At 42.8% G+C, this 24,272-nt stretch overlaps 6 protein-coding genes across 8 annotated transcripts; 2 read left to right on the top strand and 4 right to left on the bottom strand.

Moving 5' to 3' along the window:
• Positions 1–1,378: 1,378 nt before the first annotated feature.
• RB195_024003 (uncharacterized protein) lies at positions 1,379–1,792 on the bottom strand (the record flags this gene model as incomplete). Its single annotated transcript, XM_064211636.1, has 1 exon — positions 1,379–1,792. One exon carries the CDS (start codon positions 1,790–1,792, stop codon positions 1,379–1,381), a length of 414 nt encoding a protein of 137 aa, XP_064067517.1.
• A 916-nt stretch (positions 1,793–2,708) lies between these two features.
• On the top strand, positions 2,709–3,368 carry RB195_024002 (uncharacterized protein; the record flags this gene model as incomplete). Its single annotated transcript, XM_064211635.1, has 2 exons — positions 2,709–2,828; positions 3,120–3,368. 2 exons carry the CDS (start codon positions 2,709–2,711, stop codon positions 3,366–3,368), a joined length of 369 nt encoding a protein of 122 aa, XP_064067516.1.
• Positions 3,369–5,207: 1,839 nt separating this feature from the next.
• On the bottom strand, positions 5,208–9,734 carry RB195_024001 (uncharacterized protein; the record flags this gene model as incomplete). 2 transcript variants are annotated; one of them, XM_064211634.1, is made up of 4 exons in its annotated part: positions 5,208–5,507; positions 5,629–5,746; positions 7,922–8,085; positions 8,337–8,405. In XM_064211634.1, 4 exons carry the CDS (start codon positions 8,403–8,405, stop codon positions 5,208–5,210), a joined length of 651 nt encoding a protein of 216 aa, XP_064067515.1. The 2 variants fall into 2 exon arrangements, with proteins under 2 accessions (XP_064067515.1, XP_064067514.1); XM_064211633.1 differs by lacking the exon at positions 5,208–5,507 and adding an exon at positions 9,671–9,734 and having other exon boundaries at positions 5,554–5,746; positions 8,337–8,434.
• Positions 9,735–9,827: 93 nt separating this feature from the next.
• Positions 9,828–14,216, bottom strand: RB195_024000 (uncharacterized protein; the record flags this gene model as incomplete). 2 transcript variants are annotated; one of them, XM_064211632.1, is made up of 5 exons in its annotated part: positions 9,923–9,938; positions 10,009–10,117; positions 10,190–10,213; positions 13,924–13,985; positions 14,116–14,216. In XM_064211632.1, 5 exons carry the CDS (start codon positions 14,214–14,216, stop codon positions 9,923–9,925), a joined length of 312 nt encoding a protein of 103 aa, XP_064067513.1. The 2 variants fall into 2 exon arrangements, with proteins under 2 accessions (XP_064067512.1, XP_064067513.1); XM_064211631.1 differs by lacking the exons at positions 10,190–10,213; positions 13,924–13,985 and adding an exon at positions 10,846–10,976 and having other exon boundaries at positions 9,828–9,938; positions 14,088–14,216.
• Positions 14,217–17,045: 2,829 nt separating this feature from the next.
• On the bottom strand, positions 17,046–17,327 carry RB195_023999 (uncharacterized protein; the record flags this gene model as incomplete). Its single annotated transcript, XM_013436596.2, has 1 exon — positions 17,046–17,327. The coding sequence occupies one exon, from the start codon at positions 17,325–17,327 to the stop codon at positions 17,046–17,048; it is 282 nt and encodes a 93-aa protein (XP_013292050.2).
• A 2,318-nt stretch (positions 17,328–19,645) lies between these two features.
• Positions 19,646–20,458, top strand: RB195_023998 (uncharacterized protein; the record flags this gene model as incomplete). Its single annotated transcript, XM_064211630.1, has 2 exons — positions 19,646–19,832; positions 19,917–20,458. 2 exons carry the CDS (start codon positions 19,646–19,648, stop codon positions 20,456–20,458), a joined length of 729 nt encoding a protein of 242 aa, XP_064067511.1.
• Between the last annotated feature and the right edge of the window lie 3,814 nt (positions 20,459–24,272).

The following is a 24,272-nucleotide window of genomic DNA, read 5'->3' as shown; positions in this document are numbered from 1 at the left end:
TTACATAGTGACTGAGAGTATTTGATTGAGATTGTTAAGCAATAGCCAATATTGTTAACAGTCTTTTATTACGGCTAACGTTTCTGGGTGAGGCGTTTGAGAGGATATATTGCAAAAGTTCTTACTTTTCAGGCTCTGACGAAGGCGACAACGCCGTTAGCCGTAATAAAAAAAGGTTCTTCAGGTGTTCTGGTCTTATTGTGTCGGGACCAGGTGCCGTGCGATTTCTTACTGACATGATAACATGTCGTACTTCGGACAGGAGAACCTCTGGAATGACATGTCCGTCTTCCCTCAGGTAGTGCGGAGACGACTGGACATTGCTGTCGAAGAGATCAGAGTGGAGGTCGTAGATGTTTTTTTTTTCATCTACGACGTAGGGACCATCTTCTCCATCTAGTGCATATGTTCAGGCTTAATTCTGTCGAGACCGAGTGAAGTACGATTCTTCACCGACATGATGGCATGCCAGACTTCGGAAGGCAGGACCTTTGGAAAGGCACGTCCATCTCCCTTCAGATGGTGAGGAGGCAAGTGGTCGTGGCTGTCGAAGAGATCTGAGTAGAAGTTGCGAATAACCTTTTCCATCCCCCTTCTCGATGCTGTAGTTTTTCCATCTTGGGTCCGGAGATTAGTCATTGTTGTTGTGCGATTGGCGAAGTTCCGACGGGCATAACGAATACCCTATCCCGCCTCTGCAGGTTCAGCCAGCAATTCTACTCTTCCCTCTTTAAGGTGTTCCTTTATCGCCTCTCTGCAAAGCCTTCCAAGCTCGGACGTGAGTTCTTGGTTGCCTGCGTGCTGCTCCACCTTGGCGTATCAGCACGAAAGTTCCAAGAACAGGCGTTTCCTGGAGATTTTAAAAACTCTCAGTCTTCCTTCGCAGTCGTGAAGGTGTTCAACAGGTCGGTCGTGTTCCTCGTCGATGTTGTTCGTTGCGAAATCTTCCCAAAAGCCGGTTAGCGTAGCGCAAAAATCTTAGTTAATGATAGTTGTGGGACTTCTTTCTCTGAACTTCGAGGCTTTCTCTTCTTTCCGGCTAAACGAAAATCTGCCCCGGAGGAGGCGATGGTCCGATCTCGCATAAAGCTCTGGCTCAACAGCGACGTGCGTCAGGCAGAACCTTTTATTGATGCTGATGTAGTCTATTTCATTACTTTACACTCCATCGAGTGACTCCCACGTCCAGCGTAGGCAGGAGAGCTTCTGCAATTGCGTGTTCCCAAGTATGGTCTTAGTCGTCATGATGAGCTCAGAGAGCCTCTACCCCTGTTCATTCCGCTTCAGCCCGTGATCCCGTGAATGTGGAGTTTCTTAAGCGTTTTTCTCTTCTACTTCTATTATTATTTATTATTATTATTATTTTTTATTATTATTTCTATTTTCTCTTCTCTTCTCTTCTTTCTTTCTTTAATTTCTCCACATCCATATAGAAAGGTTCGACTTCTTCTCCTACGTAGCTTGATGTTGGAGCGTAAACGACGAAGATAATCAAAGCCGGCATTAAACCACATCTTCGCATCCGCGGACGTCCTATAAGGGGCGTAAGTTGTTCGAAAGAGTCGACGTTCATTGCCATATTCGTGTTGACAAGGACACAGACTCCACCAACTCTTTTACTGTCGCATGTTCCAGAGAATATCTCTTCTCCAGTGTCATACACGGCGTTCAGTGGGTGTCGTCGCCTCGTCTCGGTCAGTCCGATGACGTCGTACTTGAACTTCCTGGCTTGCATCATCAGATCGCTTGCATGGCCGCGTCCATTCAAGCGTTCAGGGGTACATGTCGTCATCCTAGTTCTTTTCCATTTCGGTAGCCTACATGACTCTTGGACCACTCTCTTTCCTGGCCCTACCGTACCAAGGATTCCGTAGGAATCAGGAGACCCTTTTCTATTACTGTGTTTTGCATAAAAATTTAAAACCCATAGGCAGCTTGGAAGCCTCTGGTCCCATGCGTTTTGGGAGAGCGTTGCGCTGTCCCAGAGTGGCCAAGTGGAGCTTATTTGTTGGAGGCGACTCAAAGCCGCCTCCCTTGCATCTCCCAGTCACTTGATTGCAGGCGTTTGGCTAGACCGATGTGCGGGATACAGTAGTATTATGAACCGATCCTAGCACAACAAAAACAGGGAGTCCGTCCCCTGAATCTATCTGCGTCTCAGGGCAGGTACAAGGTCGCTTTTGGTCCGCGATTAGCGCCCTATCCGCCACCTAGGGACGCGCCATGTAGCTTTGCGACTAACCGGCTGTGTTCCCTCTAATGAGGGAGGTCCGTGGACGCGGCTCTTGACATCTTCGTAATCGCCACTATAGCCTCCTCTTGTGCTACGTCTTGCCTACACCTCAGCTGCACGGCCTTTTCCGACCATTTAGCCGCGTCTGCTGCTCTTACGATGTGATGACGATGACGACAAATGTGTTAAAAACTGGTGTTCAAACTGTTTCAGTTTGAACACCACCCGCATTTTCAACACCGTTTGAGGTGATGACTGTAGTAAGACAAGGGGCAGTGACAGGACCCTTCCTGTTCACTTTTGAAATCGACGACGTTACGCGAAGTATGGCATAAGTGTCCTGCCGATATCGTCCTAGCACCATCAGGACGCTCCTTCACCAATCTCGAGTACGCTGACGATGTTCTTCTATTCGCTGAAAGCAGTACGAAGCATCAACATGTTGTCAACCTTGTATCAAAGTTGGCTGCAGCCCATGGATTACGTCTCCGCCCTGATAAGTGCAAGCAGATATGGATCTCTTCGAGACCTCGAACAGGAATCAGGGTGGACGGACAAGCGATCGAACTCGTCGATGAGTTCTGTTACCTGGGATGTATGCCGAAGAACAATCGCAACTAGAAGAAAGATATTCAGCAAAGATGCGCTAAGACCACTTCTACATTTAACTTCTACTTCTACTTAAAAAATGTCTTTGGTCGACCCTCATCACCGACGAAGTCAAGATGCGAGACTATCTATCCGCAGTTCGCCCCATCATGATACATATCGGAGACTTGGGCTGCACCGTCTACGGTGGTGGGGAGGCTTGATTGCATGGAAGGGAAGCTGCTGAGACGGTTGCTTGGCTACTTTTCGCAGATCGCCTTGTTCAACGAGTTTTGAGGAGTTTGTCGGATTCAAGCTGGAAGAGGCCACCCAGCCGAAAGCGGAAATTTTGGACAGAGGTGGTGAAAGAGGACCCGTGCGCGTGGATAGGCAGTTCAGGCGGGACGAAAGATTCCGCATAATGTGGAATAGTGACGATTGGAATGATACTGTGCAAGCTCTCGCAGTAGGTCGAGAAGGTTGGGCTGAGCTATGTTCAAGGACGACACACATCGGCGAAGATGCGGATAATCACGTCAGGCGATGACATTAGCTTAGCATTAGCCGATTATGTCAGTAAGTTATACCTACGTTGTACCATACTTAAAGGCAAATTACTCTCCCATTTATTGTTTCCGCATCCTGAAGAGATATCTCACATATTCCAGGTATGAAAAAGGTATATCTTCCGTCCAGACCCTCATTTCTTCCCTAATTTTCTGCCACAGCTCTGCTGCATTCTAAAATCTTGATTCTAGAAGATGCATCACAGCAGAATATGAGCAAACAATTTCATTAGGTTAGTTCACTGCAATTAATGGTCTTTAGTTCCTTTAGAATAAGAATGCACCCTTTTCGTACAGTCGAAGTTTTTGCAGAGCATACATTTTTAATTTACTTGGTTTTTTTCAGCATTTTGGGGTTAACCCGCCATATTTTTTACTACGATGTCGCACGGGATGTACTTTGTACCATCGAAATGTTACCTTTCAGGAACCTCAACTCACATCAAATTCTTAGCATTGTCATTCCAATATTCAATATCAAAATAAGTCATAAGAATTTCCTAAACAACAGTATTTATCAGAATTTTAGCAACTTTTTGTTGTTGGAGGCTGCCTTCCAAAAAACATAGGCTCTTTGTAAGAAAGATGTGGTGTTGGTGCTACTGTCTGCTGTGAGAATTGTGTCGGGAAATGAAGGACCCTGAAAGCCGCACAGAATGTCAAGCGTACCTCACCAATGTATAAACGTTCTGGATGTGGACTTTACAATTTCTTCTTGTTTTTTTCTCGTTAGTGTACATCTGCTTACGTGTTTTTCTCCTTAGAGTACATTTGTTGCAGCAAACCATCCTCCAACAACAGTTTCAACGCAGCTGACTCTAGCTTTTTGAAAATAGACTTGATGATTCGCATTTCTACTTTGAAGCCTATCCATTCTACTACATTTATATGACACCAGCGTGGGCTATCTGTTTCGCCGTCCTCTCGCATCGGTAACACTGATTTTCAAACATGGATACTAATATGAGAAAGCAAGGGTGCTAAAAGAATACTTAAATATCGCTTCCAAAAAAGAGTCTTCCTAGACTAGAAGTTTGTAGGTTATCTGAGAAAGTACGGGAATTTCTAGAAATGTGTAGAAAATGTGGTAAGTGTATGTAAAAAAACACTAGCTGTTTATCATCGCAGTCCATATAGCAAAAATATGTCAATAATATTAACAGTACCACACTCTAACTCGAAATTTCCACTGCGCAATGTGCGACGCAAAACGTGGCCGTCAGCAGCCCTTTAACAAGCCTATGTACTGGGTTAGATCACGATCTTGATTTCTGAGTATCAGAGCAAATTTGCGAAAGACAGACAATTTTGGGCTTTGCACCGTTGTAGAAGGTGATGCACAGCCAATTGACACAATTCATCCGTTGTAGTCGCTGCGATGCTACGTTTAACCTGTAATTGCATATTTCAATGCGTTTTCTATAGCCATTCAGTTATGTTTCGTCACCGATAAGAAAATAAAAAAATTGGATAAGAAAACCGATAAGAAAAGCGGCGTTTTGAACGGGAAACGTGGATCAGGAAATTTTTCACTGACTCAAAAAGGACTTTTTTAAAATTAACATACAATCTAAAAACGCTTTTTGGGTAGAAAGGAAGAACAAAAACAAAGGTAGAAAAAGAACTGCATGTTTATGTTCATCATCGACTATTGTTTGACACCTCTTGCCTTTTCTGCTTTGCTCGAAAACTGGATAACTGATCGTTTTCCTAACTGCCGTTTTTTTTGGAACCGTATTTTTGAAGCTGAAAAGAACTGGACGGTGGTCAGAGTCGAACGCGATGTCCCAAACACCTCCGCTTGCGCTGCTCTTCAGGCCTTAAAAGGTTTGATCCCTCCCACGTGAGCTGATGGCGTCGATGATTCCTCTTAAACGTGGAAGCGATGATGAGGCCCTTCTGTTCGGACGGTTACCGTTGCCCGACGTGCGCTCCATTGGATGATACCATTTTCCTAGCACCTCGGATTGCTGTTCGAGTCTCATCTTTACATTTGCGTGGATTCTGACAATGACCAACTGCTGGCCGGTTATCTTAGAGATCAACGCATTGAGTTCATCATAGAAGGCGTCCTTATTGTTGTCCTCAGCGGTTTCTGTAGGTGCGTGGGCACTTACAATCTAGAGTTTACGTCCTCTGCGATCCCACAGTCGTACAAAGGCGCATCTAGGCGACGTTGAGCCAAATTTCTCCACCAGATTCTTGTAGTCGTTCCTCCACAGCTATCACGCAGCCACCTACTTTGTTCTCATCAGCATCGCCGCAGTATATAGTGTAATTTTCCATGCTGATGGCGGGTCGATCTCTCATGCGTGTTTCCTGCCGTGCAGTAAGAGGCACACAGAGATATCGCAGAAGCCTAGGCAGGGCAGCTTTTTGGAGTTCACTCGATAGTGTTCAACAGTTCAGCATGACGAAACGAATGGTTGTTGCCAAAGATTCCATGCTCCATTAGGCAGTTGACCTTTTAGGTTGCGGGATTTGGCGATGTGCTGGACGACAGCACCTTTTTATAATGTATGGAAATCGTTCGCCATATAATAGGGCGGGTTGTATAGCTTGTACGTCCCCAATGCGTACACTCGAACGCCTGATTTCGTTTAGTTAAAGCGGAGCCATGACGTGCAGGTAGCAATAGGACTCGTATGCGCACCTCGGGGCGACGCAGGCACATGTGTCAAAAATACACTAGGGCTGAGATGTGATAAGGTACATGCAGTGCCTAAGGTTGAAAAAAACCCTTGCACTTGCTAGCTTCAACTCACACCTAAGTAACTTCTGCACGACACGAATGCGGAATATTCTAAATTGCTATCATCGCTTGACGGGAAGCTAATACTTATTGCTTGAAAAGTTTTGAGAGTATCCAACATGGCAAAGATATCCAAACACCGGTTATTTTCTGTCATTGAGAGAACACCTTCATCGTAATTTCGGCGTGTAAGAAGAGGTCAAAAATTCTGTCTTGTCTGTGACCTCAACAGGTTGTGGCCAAGCTTCGCGGAAAATGGGCGCAGAGTGCATAGTGTATGTTTTATATCGCTCTGAAACGTTCTACCAGCAGGTTTATTGCGAACATGAACATTTCTTCGTTGTAAGGACAAAAGTTACAAAGCGTGGATATTATCATTTGGAATGAAACATATGTGCTTTCTAAGCAATCCAGTTTGCCTAGGAATGTGTTGATGAGCCTCCTTGCCAAGAAGTGTTATTCCCTTTTCGACAGTGTGTTCGGAAGCGAAAGTGGTGCAAATTTTTTCTGGGTAATTTCCATTGCTTCAGGGATGAAATTTAAACCTTGCTAAAAATGAGAGTGGACATGCGACTTGGTTGCCCTCTGTTGGACAAAGAATTAACTCCATGGATGGCTGAATGCAATTGCGATTGCATAATGTATGTGCTTGAGCAAACCGATTAGGGGGATGTACACCGGAGGTTTCGATAAATCCGAAGTAAATGACAAGGATGGCTTTGCTTACTGTACGTAATCATGTAACTATTTTGAATGAAGCAGTTCTCGGTGTGATTCATAGAACAAGAACAAAACATTGTGGATAACATACATCAATCGCCGAAAAAGACGGATTTCATAGAATGGTTTGTGGAAAGGTCAAAGGTTTCTGCATCTCCTGACTCCATCTGGAATGCCTCAATTTAGAATTCTAGTGAAATAATTAGCGATAATGATGCAGTTACGAAATGTATATGCTTCTGAAAGATTACGTAACCGGACAAAATTGGAAGTTATAGCAGTCTTGCGTAATGGTCATGCACAACAGCACAGAAATTTAAACAGACTTCTTTACAAAAATGTCACTTTATTTTATGGAATAAAAAACAAGAGTGGCTTTTCGCCGTTTTCAATCCACATAAATGCTCTCTTTTTGTATGACAATAAGCGAAGGTCAGGTAAGTACATTCGATATATTGGGAGTAATTTCAAGCGCTCCTTTCCGTCATGGAAGTGCCTACATATTAGACAATAAGTTCTTTTCACTGTTTTTTTTTCAACAACGACTTGATAATAAAGCAAAAGACTTTGTATGGAAGCAATACGTCACCACATCGCTTCCTTTTCATGGTTTTCTGGAAAAATGAACAGAATTTGGCCAAATTGGCGGGATCACAAGTCGAAAAAACTGAGGCCTTTAGACACGATTTTCTCTGTCACTACAATTTGGGGACTGATGCGGCTCGAACAACAAGAAAATTATGCGAAGTCAATGGAGAAAGGTGCTTCAAACTACACAGATCCTTCTTGCTGCCTGAATGGCATTAGTGTTCGGATTATAGCAATAGAGTGTCGAAGATTTTTCGACTTCCAGTTTCGCCTTTTTACTTAAATTTTGTTCTCTTTTTTTAAAGCGCCATAACCAACCAACCAACCAGGCAGGGTTAATGGACTCGATCAAATCGAAACAAGTTTATCGTTTAATATAGGAAAATCTACATAAGTGGTTTTGGAATATTGGATGAAATTTTCCTTCTTTAAACACATATTTTCAATATAATGAGATCTAAGTCAATGACATACATTCCATCAGGTTTATACCATGTGTCCAACGATCCGACAGCCTTCATTGGCCGCTGCAGGTCGAAGAAGCCGACGATCTCAGTTTTAATTTCCAACTGATCTTTGAATTTCTTCTCGCGATGATAATGCTTCGGAGTCCAAAACAGATTGTACTCCCAAGGATCCTAAGCAGCAAAGGGTAACATATCCTATCAGTCAGCTTCGCAGCATGAGGACAGGCGTTGTCAAAGACAAACAGATAATGTTGCGCTACGGATGTTTCTGGCAGATACTCAGACATTGAGATGGCTCGTCGTTCATTCCTCCCGCACAGAATCGTCATTCAAAATGTTCGTAAGCTTCGTTGACTTTGACCAGGTTCTTGAACCGTATCCAGCTGAGTTCTCAACTGGTCCATCCGTGCAGTGCACCCCACCTCGTTAGCGGCCTCTTTCAAGATCCACTCTAGCATTCTTTCAGTCCATCTATCGTCGATTCTTCTCATGACGGTTAAAAAACCACACCGTAGTGGTGCTGTATTGTGCTTATTCTTTCATGATGCCTTTCTACTGATAGTTCCTGTTTAAGTTGCACCGAGACGCACTCATAGTAGCAATGGAATTGAAATGAGTATTCATATTTATAGCTGAAGCAGAACTTTTGGCGCATTTAACTCTTCAGTTCTCTAAGTGTTATCGTTGAGTTGATACCACTTTTTCACTTCATATAACACTTATCTTGTGGCATTAAAGATGCTCATGAATTGCATTGTTTGTATTGGATGTTATAAGTCGTTAATATTTTAATTTATGTAAAATAAGCATAAGGGCTGAATTCTAGATTGGATCCTACTGAGCCATAAAATGAGTATTCATTAGTTTCAATTGTCGATCATCTGAATTTCTCGTTATTCTTTCAAGGACTCTTTGTGAAGGCAACTTCTAACGTGAGCAAAGACAGCTTTTTGAACTTCGTCGCTTCAAATCCACACTACATGAGTTCGCATTTTCTGGGGAACTTTTCTTATCATCTACCAGGCCAGAGAAGGCGGAACCCATGTTTGATGAAGTGGAGGTGACATTATAATTAGAAACGTTACTGGATTTTGAAAAATCAGAAAAGCAGTGTTTGTGCTGGTGTAACCCCCTTCTTCATTCTCTTTTACCGAAGTACATAGTTTCGCATCCTTTAACTGGTTACACCTTAACTTACTCTGAATTGGTTGAACGCTGGCTTGTTTAGCAAGACCGTTAAGCCATCAAAGTGGCGGGGACAGTTTTGAAAAGGCAGACTATGAGGTTAATTTAACAACCAATCATTTTCCGATGCAGCCCTTACGATACTTGTTACCAATAATTCCAAATGAAAAGTGAAAGAAAGTTAGTTAGTCCTAGAAGTAAAGAAAGTCACACTACTTTTGACGTAACATTCGCCCTCTGCGGTACAACTGAAGATACGGTACGAGTATATGAGTTTTGGATGAGCTACATAACAGTAGTGTCCATTTTTCTGCCAAAAGCATTTCTAGATGAGCGCCACGACTCCATTTTCTCAAAGGGAACTTTATCTTTGACAAAAATACTAGTCTGAACTCTTGTCGGGAGCCCTTACTAATATGGAAAGCATTCCGTAGCTGGCGTATAGTAAATGAAGTGTAGATAAGATCGTAAGGAGTTGTTAGAAAAATTGGGATAATCAACACATCAGTATTGTTTTACGTGTTAAAAGGACAAGCAAATTGTTTGTGTGCATGTTGCATTTTGCACATACGCGCTTGTTCAGACAGTTGGTGCTGATGGGAATCCGATTTCGTTGAGAAGTGTTTATCGAACATTAATCCAATGAAAATCATTGAACGGTTATTGAGATCTAATACTTTGTTGTACAAGAAATAACCTGTCACAGTGAATGTGTGTGTTTACTCGAATCAAAAAAAAAAAGAATATGCGATAAAGATTCTTAAGAAGGTCCGACAAGTGATCCATACATTGTGCACAGAGTTGTTGCCACTATACACAGTGCTTAGAAGAACAACGTTCTAGACCAGTAGAATCAAATTAGAAAATACATATCATGGGAAGTAAGACATAATCACGTGGACAACCTACGTAGAAAAAAGTGGAAAGACTAAAAAATTCCTCCTGACATGCCAATATAGTAGAACCAATAGAAAATGTTGAAAGCAGTAAACAGCAAAGGGAATAGTTTTGCCGATATCTGCAACAATGCTCTAAATTTAACAAACTCATACAGCATTCAGCCGGTTTTTGTTTTTAATTAATCGCTCACAGTTACATTGTTGTGGTAGACACACTGAGAGTAATATAACAAAAATAAGTCATAAATAGTGTCTCAGTAGTGATGGCTCAGCGTCGGAGGGGCAGACGTCTGTACTTTTCGTTATCAGCAGCGCTCGCAGTTAATTTGATATTATATCTGTCACAACCAAAAGGAAGTTATCATTAGACGTTATTCCAGCAATACATAAAAAAATTCCACCAAAACAGTTTCGACACTTTTTTTATTTCAGCACAATGTTGTTGTTTAATATCTAATCTCTTAAGTACCTTCCGTTACAATCAAGAACCTATCCTCGGAACAATTGCCGTCCTATGCATGTGATTCTCTTGATTCTCGGTCTTTTGCGAAAAGATCAACATTATTAGCTTTGGTAATTGAAACACTCTTGAGCTTCACTTTTGACCTCATTATAGGCACAATGTGAGAAATACATACCTCCACTCTCAGCTTGCTTCCTGTAATAGATCCCACCCAACAGTTCTCATAAAGATGCACTGTGATTATGTAGGGTCTCTATCCCTCTATTTGTTCTTGCTTTAAAAATACTACACAATAGCTGGTTCGAATATTTGCAACGATCTACTAGTTGGTTTGGTTTTTTCAAGGTACTAGTTTGTTTAGCGAGTAATGCGAGATTAACCCACTTATACCACGCGGTAGTCCACGGTTCTCCTCCACTGAGGAGAACACAGCGGGTTAGTTGCGAGGTTACGGACCCGTCTACAGAAGGCGTGTAAGGAGCTAAGCAGTGACCAAAAGCGACCCAGTGCCTGCACTGAAACACAAATAGAATAAAGTAACGAACCCAGTGCTTTACTATAACAGGATTATCTCCTACTATTTGCACATCTCACAGGTTGTTTCAGCCAAAAGTCTGTCTCGATCAATCAAGTGGCTCAACTGTGCAGAAGAGGGGGTTGTTGTTGTTGTTTCCAACAAATGTGCACCAGCTCTGAACTTCGGGAGGATGCAGTGTTCGCTCTTTATCTATAATCCGTAAAAGTACAACACCGTTACGAACGTGTGTCCCAAAATTCGTCGCAGACCGTCGGAATCCTTAGAGTAGGCAAAATTAAATATTGAAATTATCATCCAAAAGCAAATGCGCCACTGATTTCAAACATACTTCTAGAATTAAGTTTTGGTAAATGTATGTATAGCCTGAAAACAGGTAAAGTTGCCCAACCTTCGTTAATTACTATCACAGCTCCACAGTCCAGCCACTGATATATTATACAAATTTATCTCCGTGGAAGGATGAGATTTTCATAGAATTTGCGCTGATTTCTCAAAATTGGGCAAAATGTCTAATGCATTCGTAAGCAGGTTTCTAGAACATTTTGGTACTCCCGTCATATGTAGGTTAGTAATTTCAATTGTTCAGGGAAATTTACGAAAGTGTTACACTGGAAGTTAATAAAAACGCATACATTCTTAGCTCTAAAAAACCTGTCCTGAAATTTTCTAAGCGAACAACGTGTTCTTGACAACTGTTCAAATTGTACAATTAGTTTCTGTTTTGGAAAGTGTTTAGTTTTTTCAATGTCAAACTTACAACTTTGCTATATTTCGTTATTTGTTCCAGCCTCTAGACAGCTGTCAGAGGCCTGAAATAAACGCTTAAGTCTCGGGACTCGATACTAGCTTAGAATTCTCCTTTTTTACAAGTTGTGGCTTAGGCGGTTACATTGGATAACAGCTAGTCGTTTTGTTCGAATGAACAAATTGGAGAAAATTTTGACTATTGCAGCCGCTACGAATTATTTTCGTGCTTGAAATAGTCAGTCCTTCTCACAGAGGGACGCTCTCTCGAATGACGTGAAACTCACTTCAATTTACAATGTTCAAAATTTTACCTTGACGTAGGCGACGGATTATGGGACGCAAGTTAATAGTGGTGTTGTAAAGACTGGCAACACCCCTAAAGGTTTTACCTTAGTTGCTCAATAAGAAGCAAGTAAAAGAAAGGAATCTCTTGAGTCATGAGGAGGGCCTAATACAGATAGTTCTGTTGCATTTTTAACGTCCATTTTTCCAGTTTTTTTCGCTCAGTATGCTCCTTACCGATTTACGAGATTTACTTTAGTAGAAGCAAGTTTGTCACCGGCGCTTCTGTGACATCATTGAGATCGTTTTAAGTTTGTTTCGAACGCTTTGTTTGACAACGTTCCTTCGGGGAAAAAGTCTTTTTTCCTAACAAACACTCTCTTTTAATTTCTCATAATGTGGATGGCATCACTTATAAATGTGAGATTAATCATTGAATTTCACTACCTCTCGACCTTTGATAGGATTATTATCTGTATATGTATTATCTGTATATTATATTATCTGTATTATGCGGAGACTTGTAAACCGTCATGAATAGTTTGTCATTTGCCATTATTGTTAAGTTTATTTTGTATGATGAGCTTAATCTGAACGTCTCTTTTACAACTTCCATTTATAGGCCAGTAGGAACAACTGAAAATAACCATTATTGCAAATTACATGCCACTGATACATCTCCAATTTATATTCGCTTTTGCAACCAAGATTCATAAGACAATATCAACTTATTATACTGCAGATTGTATGGGCTTCCACATTTTGTTCCGAAATGATTACTTTCACGATGCGTAGCATCTTCTACGATATTGGCAACATCATCTTCGTTCACAGCAAAACTAACTGTGGGTGCAAGAGTCATCTGCCAAAAAAAGAAAAACAGTAGAATTATTATTTGTTCATACGAATGACGTACGCTTGCAACGAAGACAACTATTGAAGTTGTGATGATGCAAGCTAGGAGTAGTATACGGCGTCATCAGACTGATTAAGTAGGGACGTTTGTTTTCGGACTTTCTCATGTTAATACGTCAGCACGGAGCCGCAGGCAATCACCAACTCTTGCATCTTGCTGTTGCGAGAATTTGCATAGAAGCGAGCTCAGCGGTATTGACTGAAGCTGTAGGACCGGAGAGCATCCGCTAAGCCCGTCGGAACTTCTCCAATCATAACTATCGCCAATGAATGAACTCAATCAGCTCCGCCTTTCACAATCACCTTGATCACCTCGACTCCCGCTGATCTTCGAACTGGTCGAGCGGGCGCCACTAATTCTTTCATTTGTCCCGATGGCGTGACAGACGTCCAGCGGTTCCTCCTTTCGCGTGGGACACGAAGAGCATCATAATTTTCTTTGAAGCACTTCGTGAAGAAATCTGACCATCGGGTCGGCGGTCTTCCTGTAGTACGCTAAATGTCGAGGGGAACCCAGTAGCTCACGGCGTTGGTCCAACGGCTGTCGTTAAACCGCATCACGTGTCCGGCCCACCTTACTTTACCTTCCGTGGCAAACGCGGCGGCGTCTCTAATCTTCTATCCCCGACGTAGGAGAGAACTTCGAATCCCGTCCCTCACTTGCGTGAAACGGGATACTCCTAACATCACTCTCTCTATTGTGCATTTAGTTACGCTCACCACGATTTTTTCCTGCTTGGAAATGCCCAGGTTTCTGAAGCATAGGTCAAAGCAGGAAATACGGTGGTGTTGAAGAGGTGAGCACAAAACTGGGTGCTCTTGGTCTTCTTTACTACATCCTCGATGCTCTTGCAAATTCAGCCGAAGACCAATGCATCTACATGTTTTGTTGATTTCGGTCACCATTCGTTCCGCTTGACTGATGCTAGATGTTATCAAAACGATGCCATCAGCAAAGTGCAAATGGTGTAGCTGCCGACCATTCTCCACTTTCACTCCCATGTCGACCCATTCCAGCTTTCGCACTGTGTTCTCGAGGGGGCTGTGAATATTTCAGTTGAGATTGTATCACCCTGTCGGACCTCTCTCTTCACGTTAATGATGATTTTCTTGTAGAATGGCGAAATTCTGGTCTTGAGGTTACCGTACAACTCCAGAAATGCCTTAGGTACTGAGTAAGGACGCCTTGATTGTCGAAGGCTTCCACAACCGCTTCCAATCCAAGTGAGTCGAAGGCCTTCTTCAAGCTGATGAAGGTGAGACAGAGCGGCATATTGTACTTTCGTGATACTCGATAAGTTTCGAAACAGTGTGAATGTAGTCAATCGTGCTGAATTCTTTTCGAAACCCTGCTTGCTCGCATGGCTTTCCTTGATCCAAGACTTTTTCAATCCTATTAAGGATCACTCTTGTAAAGAGCTTGTAGATGACGGACAGTAAGCGACAGTAAGTCGGTGACAATTGTCTATGTTATGTGGATCTCCCTTCTTATAGAACTCTTGTCTTGCTGGTCCTCAGCTGATTTTGAACCTTGCACTCCAACAGGTAACGTGTAAAGAGCTTCGGCAGGGTGTTGACTAGTACTGGTGGAAGATTCTTCAGGTGCGTGAAAGTTCGACTTTCCGTAATCTTTGCATAATGACTGAGAGTATTTGATTGATAATGTTAAGCAATAGCCAATATTGTTAACAGTCTTTTATCGCGGCTAATGTTTCTGGGTGAGGCGTTTGAGAGGATACATTGCAAATGTTCTTTCTTTCCAGGCTCTGACGAACAACACCGAAACATTAGCCGTAATAAAAAAGGTCCTTCAGGTGTTCTGGTCCTATTCTGTCTGGACCTGGTGTCGTACGATTTCTTATCGGCATGATAGCATGTCGTACTTCGGAGAACCTGTGAAATGACATGTTCGTCTTCCCTCAGATGGTGAGGAGGCAAAAGGACATGGGTGGCGAACAGATAAGAGTAGAAGTGGTAGTTGTTCGTTGCTTGTTGTTATAAGAATGATGTTATCAGCGAAACGAGGATGGTGTAAATGCCGGTCGTCAACTTCCACTCCTATGTCATCCCATTCCAATCCTCGCATCGCGTTCTCGAGGTGGCACTGAATAATTTGGGTGAAATTGTGTCACCCTGGCGAACCCCTCTCTTCACGTCGATTATAGCATCATTGTAGAATGGGGAAATTTTGGCCGTGAAGTAGCTATACAACTCATGAAGTGCCTTTAGGTACTGAGTAAGGACGCCTTGGTTGTCCAAGGCCTCCATGACCGCCTCGGTCTCAACTGTAGCAAAGGCTTTCTTTAAAGGCATCACCCTACGAATCCTGGGGTGGTGCGGATTTCAGGTGGAGAGTTCCTAAACGGGGTCGTAGATTGTGGCGAAGAGAGTGATTCCGTCCATTTCTTCCTAAATACCGTAAAAACCGGCCCGGAAGATGCGGCGCGTGCCCATAGCTGGTTGTTGTGGAAACTTGTTGTAGAAAATAGCGCGCCGGAATGCTGGAAGCAGTATCTTCCGTGCCGTTTTTTTTTAACGATAATTAGGAAAAAATAGACGGAATCACCCTTCTCTCCATAATCTACGACTCCGTGTAGGCATAACCTACCTGAAACCTGCACCACCAGATTCGTGGGGTGATGCCTTTAAATCGATGAATATGAGACACAGCGACATCTTGTACTCTCGCGATACTTCTATGAGTTTTGAAACTGTGTGTCAATAGTATTGAACACTATTCGGAACCCTGAAATCTTGCCCGCATGGCTGTCCTTCATCTAGTGTTCTTTCTATTCTGTTTAGGATTACTCTTATGAAGAGCTTGTAGATGAGAGACAGTAAGCAGATTGGACGATATCTGCCGATGTCTTGTGGATCCCCCTTGTTATACAACAGCACGATCTTGCTGGTCTCTGTTGCTTAGGAACCTTCCGACAGATGACGCATTCCGACAGATAACGAGTGAAGAGTCTCGCCAGTATGTTGATGGGGACCGGAGGTACGAGCTTCAGATGTTCAGACTTAATTCTGTCGAGACGAGTGAAGTACGATTCTTCACCGACATGATGGCAGGTCGGACTTCGGAAGGCAGGAACTTTGGAATGACATGTCCATCTTCCCTCAGATGGTGAGGAGGCAAGTGGTCGTGGCTGTCGAAGAGATCTGAGTAGAAGTTGCGAATAACCTTTTCCATCCCCCTTCTCGATGCTGTAGTTGTTCCATCTGGGGTCCGAAGATTAGTCATTGTTGTTGTGCGATTGGCGAAGTTCCGACGGGCATAACGAATACCCTATCCCGCCTCTGCAGGTTCAGCCAGCAATTCTACTCTTCCCTCTTTGAGGTGTTCCTTTATCGCCTCTCTGCAAAGCCTTCCAAGCTCGGACGTGAGTTCTTGGTTGCCTGCGTGCTGCTCCACCTTGGCGTATCAGCACGAAAGTTCCAAGAAACAGGCGTTTCCTGGAGATTTTAAAAACTCTCAGTCTTCCTTCGCAGTCGTGAAGGTGTTCAACAGGTCGGTCGTGTTCCTCGTCGATGTTGTTCGTTGCGAAATCTTCCCAAAAGTCGGTTAGCGTAGCGCAGAAATCTTAGTTAATGATAGTTGTGGGACTTCTTTCTCTGAACTTCGAGGCTTTCTCTTCTTTCCGACTAAACGAAAATCTGCCTCGGAGAAGGCGGTGGTCCGATCTCGCATAAAACTCTGGCACAACAGCGACGTGCGTCAGGCAGAACCTTTTATTGACGCTGATGTAGTCTATTTCATTACTTTACACTCCATCGAGTGACTCCCACGTCCACCGTAGGCAGGAGAGCTTCTGCAATTGCGTGTTCCCAAGTATGGTCTTAGTCGTCATGATGAGCTCACAGAGCCTCTACCCCTGTTCATTCCGCTTCAGGCCGTGAGCGTTTCTTCGTTTCCTTTCTTAAGCGTTCTCCTCGAACCAATTTTGGCGTTGAAATCACCAATTATGACCCTGTAGAAGGTATGATTTTCTTGGCAGAATTTCTCCACGTCCATATAGAAAGGTTCGACTTCTTCTCCTACGTAACTTGATGTTGGAGCGTAAACGACGAAGATAATCAAAGCCGGCATTAAACCACATCCTCACATCCGCGGACGTCCAATAAGGGGCGTACGTTGTTCGAAAAAGTCGACGTTTATTGCCATATTCGCGTTGACAAGGACACAAACTCCACCAACACCTTTACTGTCGCATGTTCCTAAGAACAGCTCTTCTCCAGTGTCATACACGGCGTTCAGTGGGTGGCGTCGCCTCGCCTCGGTCAGCCCGATGACGTCGTACTTAAAGTTCCTGGCTTGCATCATCAGATCGCTTGCATGGCCGGTCCATGAAAGCGTTCGGGCGTTGTAAGTACATGTCGTCATCCTAGTCCTTTTCCGTTTTGGTAGCCTACGTGACTACTGGAACCCTGTCTTTCCTGGCGCTACCGTACCAAGATTTCCTCCGGAAACAGGAGATCCTTTTCTATTACTGTGTTCTGCATAAAAATTTAAAACCCATGGGCAGGTTGCAAGCCTCTAGTCCCATGAGTTTTGGGAGAACTTCCATTCTCCCGGAGTGGACAAGTGGAGCTAATTTGTTGGAGGCGACTCCAAACCGCCTCACTTGCACCTCCCAGTAACTTGATTGCAGGCTTTTGGCCGGACCGACGTGCGGGATACGGTAGTATTATGAGCCGATCCTGGCACAGCAAAAACAGGAGTCCATCCTCTGAATCCACCTGCGTCTCAGGGCAGGTACAAGGTCGCTTTTGGTCCGCGATTAGCGCGACAATGAGACCTCGTGGGTCCGACACCCCACTGAGGCAAGTTTTTGCAGAAGAGATGAAAGCTTTAAACAACCTTCGAAAAATGAAGAACTTAATTTTAAGTAGTTTACAGAAGTTTAAACGTGAATTTGACAGAAATTTAATGACCAAAATAGCTCAGAATCTGCACGCATTGTTAGGTCTTCGAGATCGCGAATAACTTCATCATAAGAGGATCGAAAGAAAAAACCCAGGTAGTTTTTAAGAGAAGAATGCTTGCCCTAAAACACTCACATTGCTATTTTTTCCCCATCTCCTAGTCTTTTTGGAATTTTGATGGGACAGAGATGGAAAAAATGGCTTTTTTCCCATGTTTGTCCCATCGAAAATTTGAATCATCTGCGAGGCCCTGGAGATCGATTGATGTAGCATCTGATAGAGAAATTTCTCGGCTACAAAACACTGGAAGATGATTTCCTTCGCGCTAAGTTACTCCGAGTTATTGGATTTTGTTCAAGATCACTCACTTTTCGGCGCGTGAGCGAAAAATGGGATTTTTTCCATTGCAAAAAATGGGACGGCGTTTTGAAAAACTACCCATATATTTGAATAGAGAGTCTAAGAAAATCCCTATGTGCAAAATTCTTCCTTTCCGGATCGTCTGGTTTTCTGAAGGTTTAAATGGGACAAAGTCGGAGGATTTTAAATTTCTTTACATTAAAATTGTAAAAAGACTAGGAGGTAGCAAAAACAGCGATGTGACTTTTTTTAGGGCAACCTTTTTTCTCAAAATTACCTGAACTTTTTCTTTTGGTCCCCTTATGACGAAATTATTCGCGATCTCCCAGACCTATCGTGATATGTTTGCGTAAAGTGAGTGACAATGCTTAAGCCTTAGCATAGCTATTAGTGCAAAGTCAAACTTCCGCCCTCATAAGGAGTGTACCAACAAAGACCGTTCGAATTACTAGGGAAACACTTTCTTCGAGACAAAAGATTGTCATACAGAGGCAGTCCATCCTCTTTCTCCGCTTTCTACAAAACTGTGTCGTTTCTGAATGCACTGCTAGCAAACGTCCAAACAAAACATGCGGTCTTGCCAAGGAAAGACGGAAAGTTAAGGAAGTCGAACAAGACGTGTTGCGAACAGCACTGGAAACAAAACAAGATAATCTGGTTCATTCGCTGTTTAAATATGCTTGTAAAGAAGGATATTGGTGGTTCGTCCCTGACCACCTTTGAAGAAGAATTGTGGTTGATTTCGGCCATTTCTTATTTCTTGATGAGATTTTAACTAATTCATTCAACTATCAAAATTTACAGAAGGAGCAAAGTAGCTGCCTTTTTGTGTGAAAGGGAGGGGAAAATTACATAGTTCCTAAAGCCTAGCACTAAGAATATATCAGGCCACTTATGTTTCCGCACATCAGAGGAAGAACCAAATGCGCAGTAGTTCCCAGCGTGTTTCAAGACAGCGGCAGTTGATAACACTGTCAAGTCGAGCAGGTAGATGCAGAGTTTTCGGTCCGTCAGTTGATCCTTAGATTCCCTGACGGGTACGACTGCTGCCCACGTTTCTCTCATCCTTCTATTCAGTTCTTCCTTCAAGATGTTCTCGAGCTAAGCTTATTTCTTCACAAACGACGCGCCCACACCTTGGTCGACCGGTGCTGACAGTATTGCGTTCTATCCTACGCTGTTGAAAGCTTCTTCATGATCGACTTAAGTTAGAAGAAAGGGAAGGCGATGTTCTAGGTCAAACTTTATAACGCTCGGCGCGGTCTGGATGCGGGTTAATCCTGACAGAATCTCGCCAGTTTTTGAAGATGACCGCAGGCATATTGGACGGTAACTTCAGAAGTCCTTACGGTCGCCTTTCTCATGAAAAAGAACAGTTCGCAAGTCTTTTCACTGATGTAGAATTCTTTCTTTCCGATGATAAGACGTCATGGGCACTGCTATTTGGAGAGAGTGGACGCCAAGAAGAAAAAGCCTGCCGACATGGAATTAAGCCCGAGAGCTGTGCCAGATTTCATGGTGTTGATTACAACTCGCACTTTCGAGGGAAGAATCCGGGGTGGTTCGTTACCTGCGGGTGTGTACGATCTTAACATAGGCATTGGTGAGCGGAAAGTTTCAAATAGAAACAACCCATGATCACTTCCTTTTCACAATGACGAAAGTTACGAATGCCGTTCTTCTTCAGCAGGGCTCACAAGGTCAGCAGAATATTATATTCCCGGTGAGACTTATTTAGACACGACCGTCTTCGTACTGCTTTCACTATTCTCATCTGCCTTTGCTTCGAATGATACGTCTGCAAGGCCTTTCTGCCGCTGGTGGTTGCCACCAACTGCTCAATGCGTGATCCGTTCGTTAAGTATAAAAATCTATTTTTCCAACAATTCACTGGTGGCCTTCGGAATTCGATCCAAGTGCGTAGTTTTGAAACTCAATTTCGTAATCTCTGGAAGGTCCACCACTGGATACTCATCGATGTGCAAATGCCTTGAGACATGGAGTCGTCGAGTTTGCAACGACTTCTCTTCTTCTTCATTGCCGCAAACAGATCATCCTGCAGCCAAGTCGTATCTTCGCTTGAAAGGGACTGTGATCAGAACCACTGCAAGAGCATGGCACTGCCGAAACTTCAAATACACACCACCTCCGGTTGGTGAGTATGTGGCCGATATTCGCCTGATTCGTTCTGTTGGGCCATTCCCATATTCACAGAAAGAACTTTTATAAAAATGGAGTGGAACACCCCAGCCTGGAATGACGTCTGTCATTTTCATTCCGGTTCCCAAATCCATATCTTTCGATAATATAATACCCTTCTGTGTCCTTACCTAGTTGGTTTTGGTTCGAAGTATTCGACAACGAAGGCGTAGAAGGACTCATCGTTGCGGATCACTTCTTCCACCTGCTCATAAAACGCGTGCAATTCGGACTCATCAGCACTGATGATGGAGGGTAGTAGTTAATGCTCATGGATTTTCTGCTCAGAGCACGGATTTGAGGAAAAGCTAGACAAGATGACCAAATTTTCTAATTTAAGAGGGTTCCTTAATCCTTCTATTCGATACGTGTGATTTTTTTTTATATTTTTTGAAACGCCGTCCCGATTTTTTGGAGTGGGAGAACATGCCAAAATCACAATTTTTGCTCGCGCGCCGAAATGTGTGTGATCTTGGATAAAATACAATAACCCAAAGTTACTCAGCGCAAGGCAAATCATCCTCAATTATATTGTAGCCGAGAGTTTTCTCTATAGGAAAAACAGCAGTGACCGTTTTGTAAGGCAAACCTACCTCAAATAAAAAAAACCTAAATTCAAAAATTTAATTTGACCAAAATTTTTTCTTTCGGTCCTCTTGTGACGAAGTTGTTCGCGATCTCCCAGACCGAACAATGTACACAGAGTGTGAGCTTTTTTGGCCACTAAATTCCAATAATATACTTTCAAACTGCTGAAGACTACATATAATTAAATTACAGCAATATACGAAACGCTCGTTGACCGAAGTTTCCCAGAATTTTGGGCAATAAACGAAACGCTCGTTGTGCAAAGTAAGGTTTTAAGTACAGTCGAGAAAATGTTATTAGTTAGAGATAGCCTCAAAAGGAGAGCAGAAAAGGCATACAATTGATCCCAAAAAATTATAAGTGGATGATTAATGCTTCCTAAGGCTACCGCATGCAAATAGTAGTTAGACTCGTGTTCGCGGACCGATCGACAATGGGGCTTTTGTGGTGGAGATGCGTCAGTTGCGTGATTTCTAAACATGTCCCTGAAGATGAAATTTCTCTTCAGATAGAATGGAAAAATGCGAGACTGTCTGTGTTCACCTGTCGGAGAAATGCGCGCCTTAGTCTTGCTGCTGACAAATTTGAACCAAGGTTAAAGGTACTGGCCTTAGATAAGATGTCGGATGTGACCAAGAAGGTGGGATTTTTAATTGACCGCAAACCACAGGCACACATATTAGGACGAAAGAAGATGATGTGGAATATCATGCTATATATAATAACGCGCTTAGCCCGTACATATATATGTTTGTATATGAGATATATATATATATATATATATATATATATATATGCTTGTCTGTGTGTCACAAAAATACTTCATAATGATGCAAAAATCTGCACCGATGGGGTGCCGAACCATCGCCATGCACCTGATAGGCGAGCGCTCTACCTTTTCACCATTGTCCAAAACTCTCTACACACAATGTTGGCTTTGATAAGGCAAGTTAGTTTCTCTCATATGTTAGTGAGAGTAAATAAACATTTATGTGAATGTATACTCCCAAAATTGCAAACTATCATGCTGTAAATAACGGGCTTATTCTGCCACGTGTTTGCATCTGTGTATGCGTGTGTCTCAGTCAAGAAATTCCTCAGAGGTAGACAAATACTATGGCGTCGGTTTGGTGCGCTGGAACCTCAACGCGGTAAAATTGGGTGAGACGTGTACTACGACGTCGAATTCGTTCCCCGAAGCCAGATAGCTGTAAAATGGAGTGGGGCGGGTAGCACGGAGTTGAAATGGTGCGCCGGTGCCAGAAAGCTAGAGGGGGAGAGACGGGTTGCCTCGCGTCGGAGTGCGCGGGAGCCTCAACACAGTAGAATGGGTTTCCATGGTTCCTTCACATATCTATTTCCCAGCATGTCTCCCTAACGCTGTTGTCATCCTTTTTCAAAAGGAGGTAACACACGTGTAAACGACTGCTTAAATGCAATACATAGTAACCAACAGTTTACGCGATCTGACGTAGAACGTTATTTTTTATCAGTACAATAGTGATATTCGTGTCATTCCATAATAGCTCATCATTCTTGCTAATAGCTGAGAACGGAGCAGACTCATACTTCGAATAATGTTTCAAATTGTGGAGGTTTGAGAGAAACATAAACGTGAAATCAAGCTGGATTGTTCTCCAAATATAGAACTGAGAGTTTAAAGAAAAACCATAAAATCATTCATCTATACTTAAGTTTTCGGGTAAACAAAATGGATAAAGTTTTGATGAAAAAGCTATTCTAATTCCCCCAAAAAAATGCCGCTACTGCTATTTCTTATTTGTCGGTGAAAACGAGCGGAGCGAACACCAAAATAAGCCTGAAGTCCGGCTTTAGCCGGACGTTCAGGCTGGTAGATGCAATATTTCCGCATTATCTAGAGTTGTGCACTTGAGCTTGAGCATCAGGAATTCTACGACGAGCACGAAATTGAGGAGACTTGTTCCATTCACAGTCAAACAGGCTTGCCGAAAGTCTAGGGGACACCTTGGGAAGAAATATTCACAAAAGAAAAGGACAATAAACTTCTGCCAAGGATCCATTAGAACCGAGGATCCAACATATCCTCACCGATGTCGATTCGACAACCCCGACAGCCCGACCTACTGAGCCAACTCAAGACGGAGACGCATGGTTTTAGCTCATCATAGCAGGAAGTGTTGAAACAACAGACACTCGTATATTATTTGTAATATTAGATAATCAGAGTACGTCTCCTCCTTATATTAAGACTGTGTGAGGCAACTAGCATGTAATAAAAGTAATTGTATAGCCTAAGACATTGTTGATTAATTCACTTATCCAGTTCACCACAATAACGACAGTGAATCATCACGCGACATTTATTTTTAAAAACACAACACATCTAAGTCCTCTCGAAAAAGAGCAGTAGAATGTGGAGAGTGAACCGCCCCTCATTTCGCGCATTAAAAATTATAAGCGACCAAAAGTAGCTGGAACATATTTGCATTACATCAACTTGCAAATACTCATTGCTAATGAAAAAACGAAGTCTCAGACATCTCGAAGCAAGTAGCTCATCAGAGTGCATTTTTGTGCAATCTCTCGTTGTAGTTGACAGATCACGACAGCTTCCTTCCTGTCATGATCTAACTCAGGAAGTGTTGTAATAGTATAACGTAATTTTCCTTACAATATTTTTCGAGCCTATGCACTCCCAACAAATAACATTCTCACGTTTAGTTCTGAACTCTATCACTTGTATTCACTCTTACTTGACGCAACTAGTAGCATACGAAATGTACATTAACACACATGAAAAGCAATCAGCCTGTTGTGTGAGAACGAGAAATTCTGCTGCGCAAAAACAACCTAAAATTCTGCACCTTCCTCGAGGTGTTAGGTGGGTGCAAATGTTTCCAGGATTTTTTTTTTTTGAGAAATAACGTTTCCTTCCTATGAAATGCCAGTTATCTGATTAGTTTTCTCTACTTACTACAACTTTAGCCCGTATATAGTTTTCGCATTTCCTTTTTGTAAGAAAACCGCAATTGAGAAGCGACAAAGTTTCCTGTGAAAAACGTTAAGCACATAGTCAAGTGTGAGTTGAGAATTGCTCAGCAGGGGGTGTCGGGACTGTCTTCTACGGTCGAGGATCAATTCATAACAGAAGTGAGATTTCTGTTTAGCGTTAGAAAGGGTGAAGAGCACATTATCTACCCAAGATGACTTTTTATATAATCACTTACAATTTCGAGCCTACTATTAAGCGAAAAAAGACATCTACAAGCGGGAT

Source organism: Necator americanus, chromosome X (assembly GCF_031761385.1).
Source record: "Necator americanus strain Aroian chromosome X, whole genome shotgun sequence".
Lineage (NCBI taxonomy): Eukaryota > Metazoa > Nematoda > Chromadorea > Rhabditida > Ancylostomatidae > Necator > Necator americanus.
The sequence above is the reverse complement of the archived record's forward strand: the minus strand, read 5'-3'. Positions and strand labels throughout refer to the sequence as shown.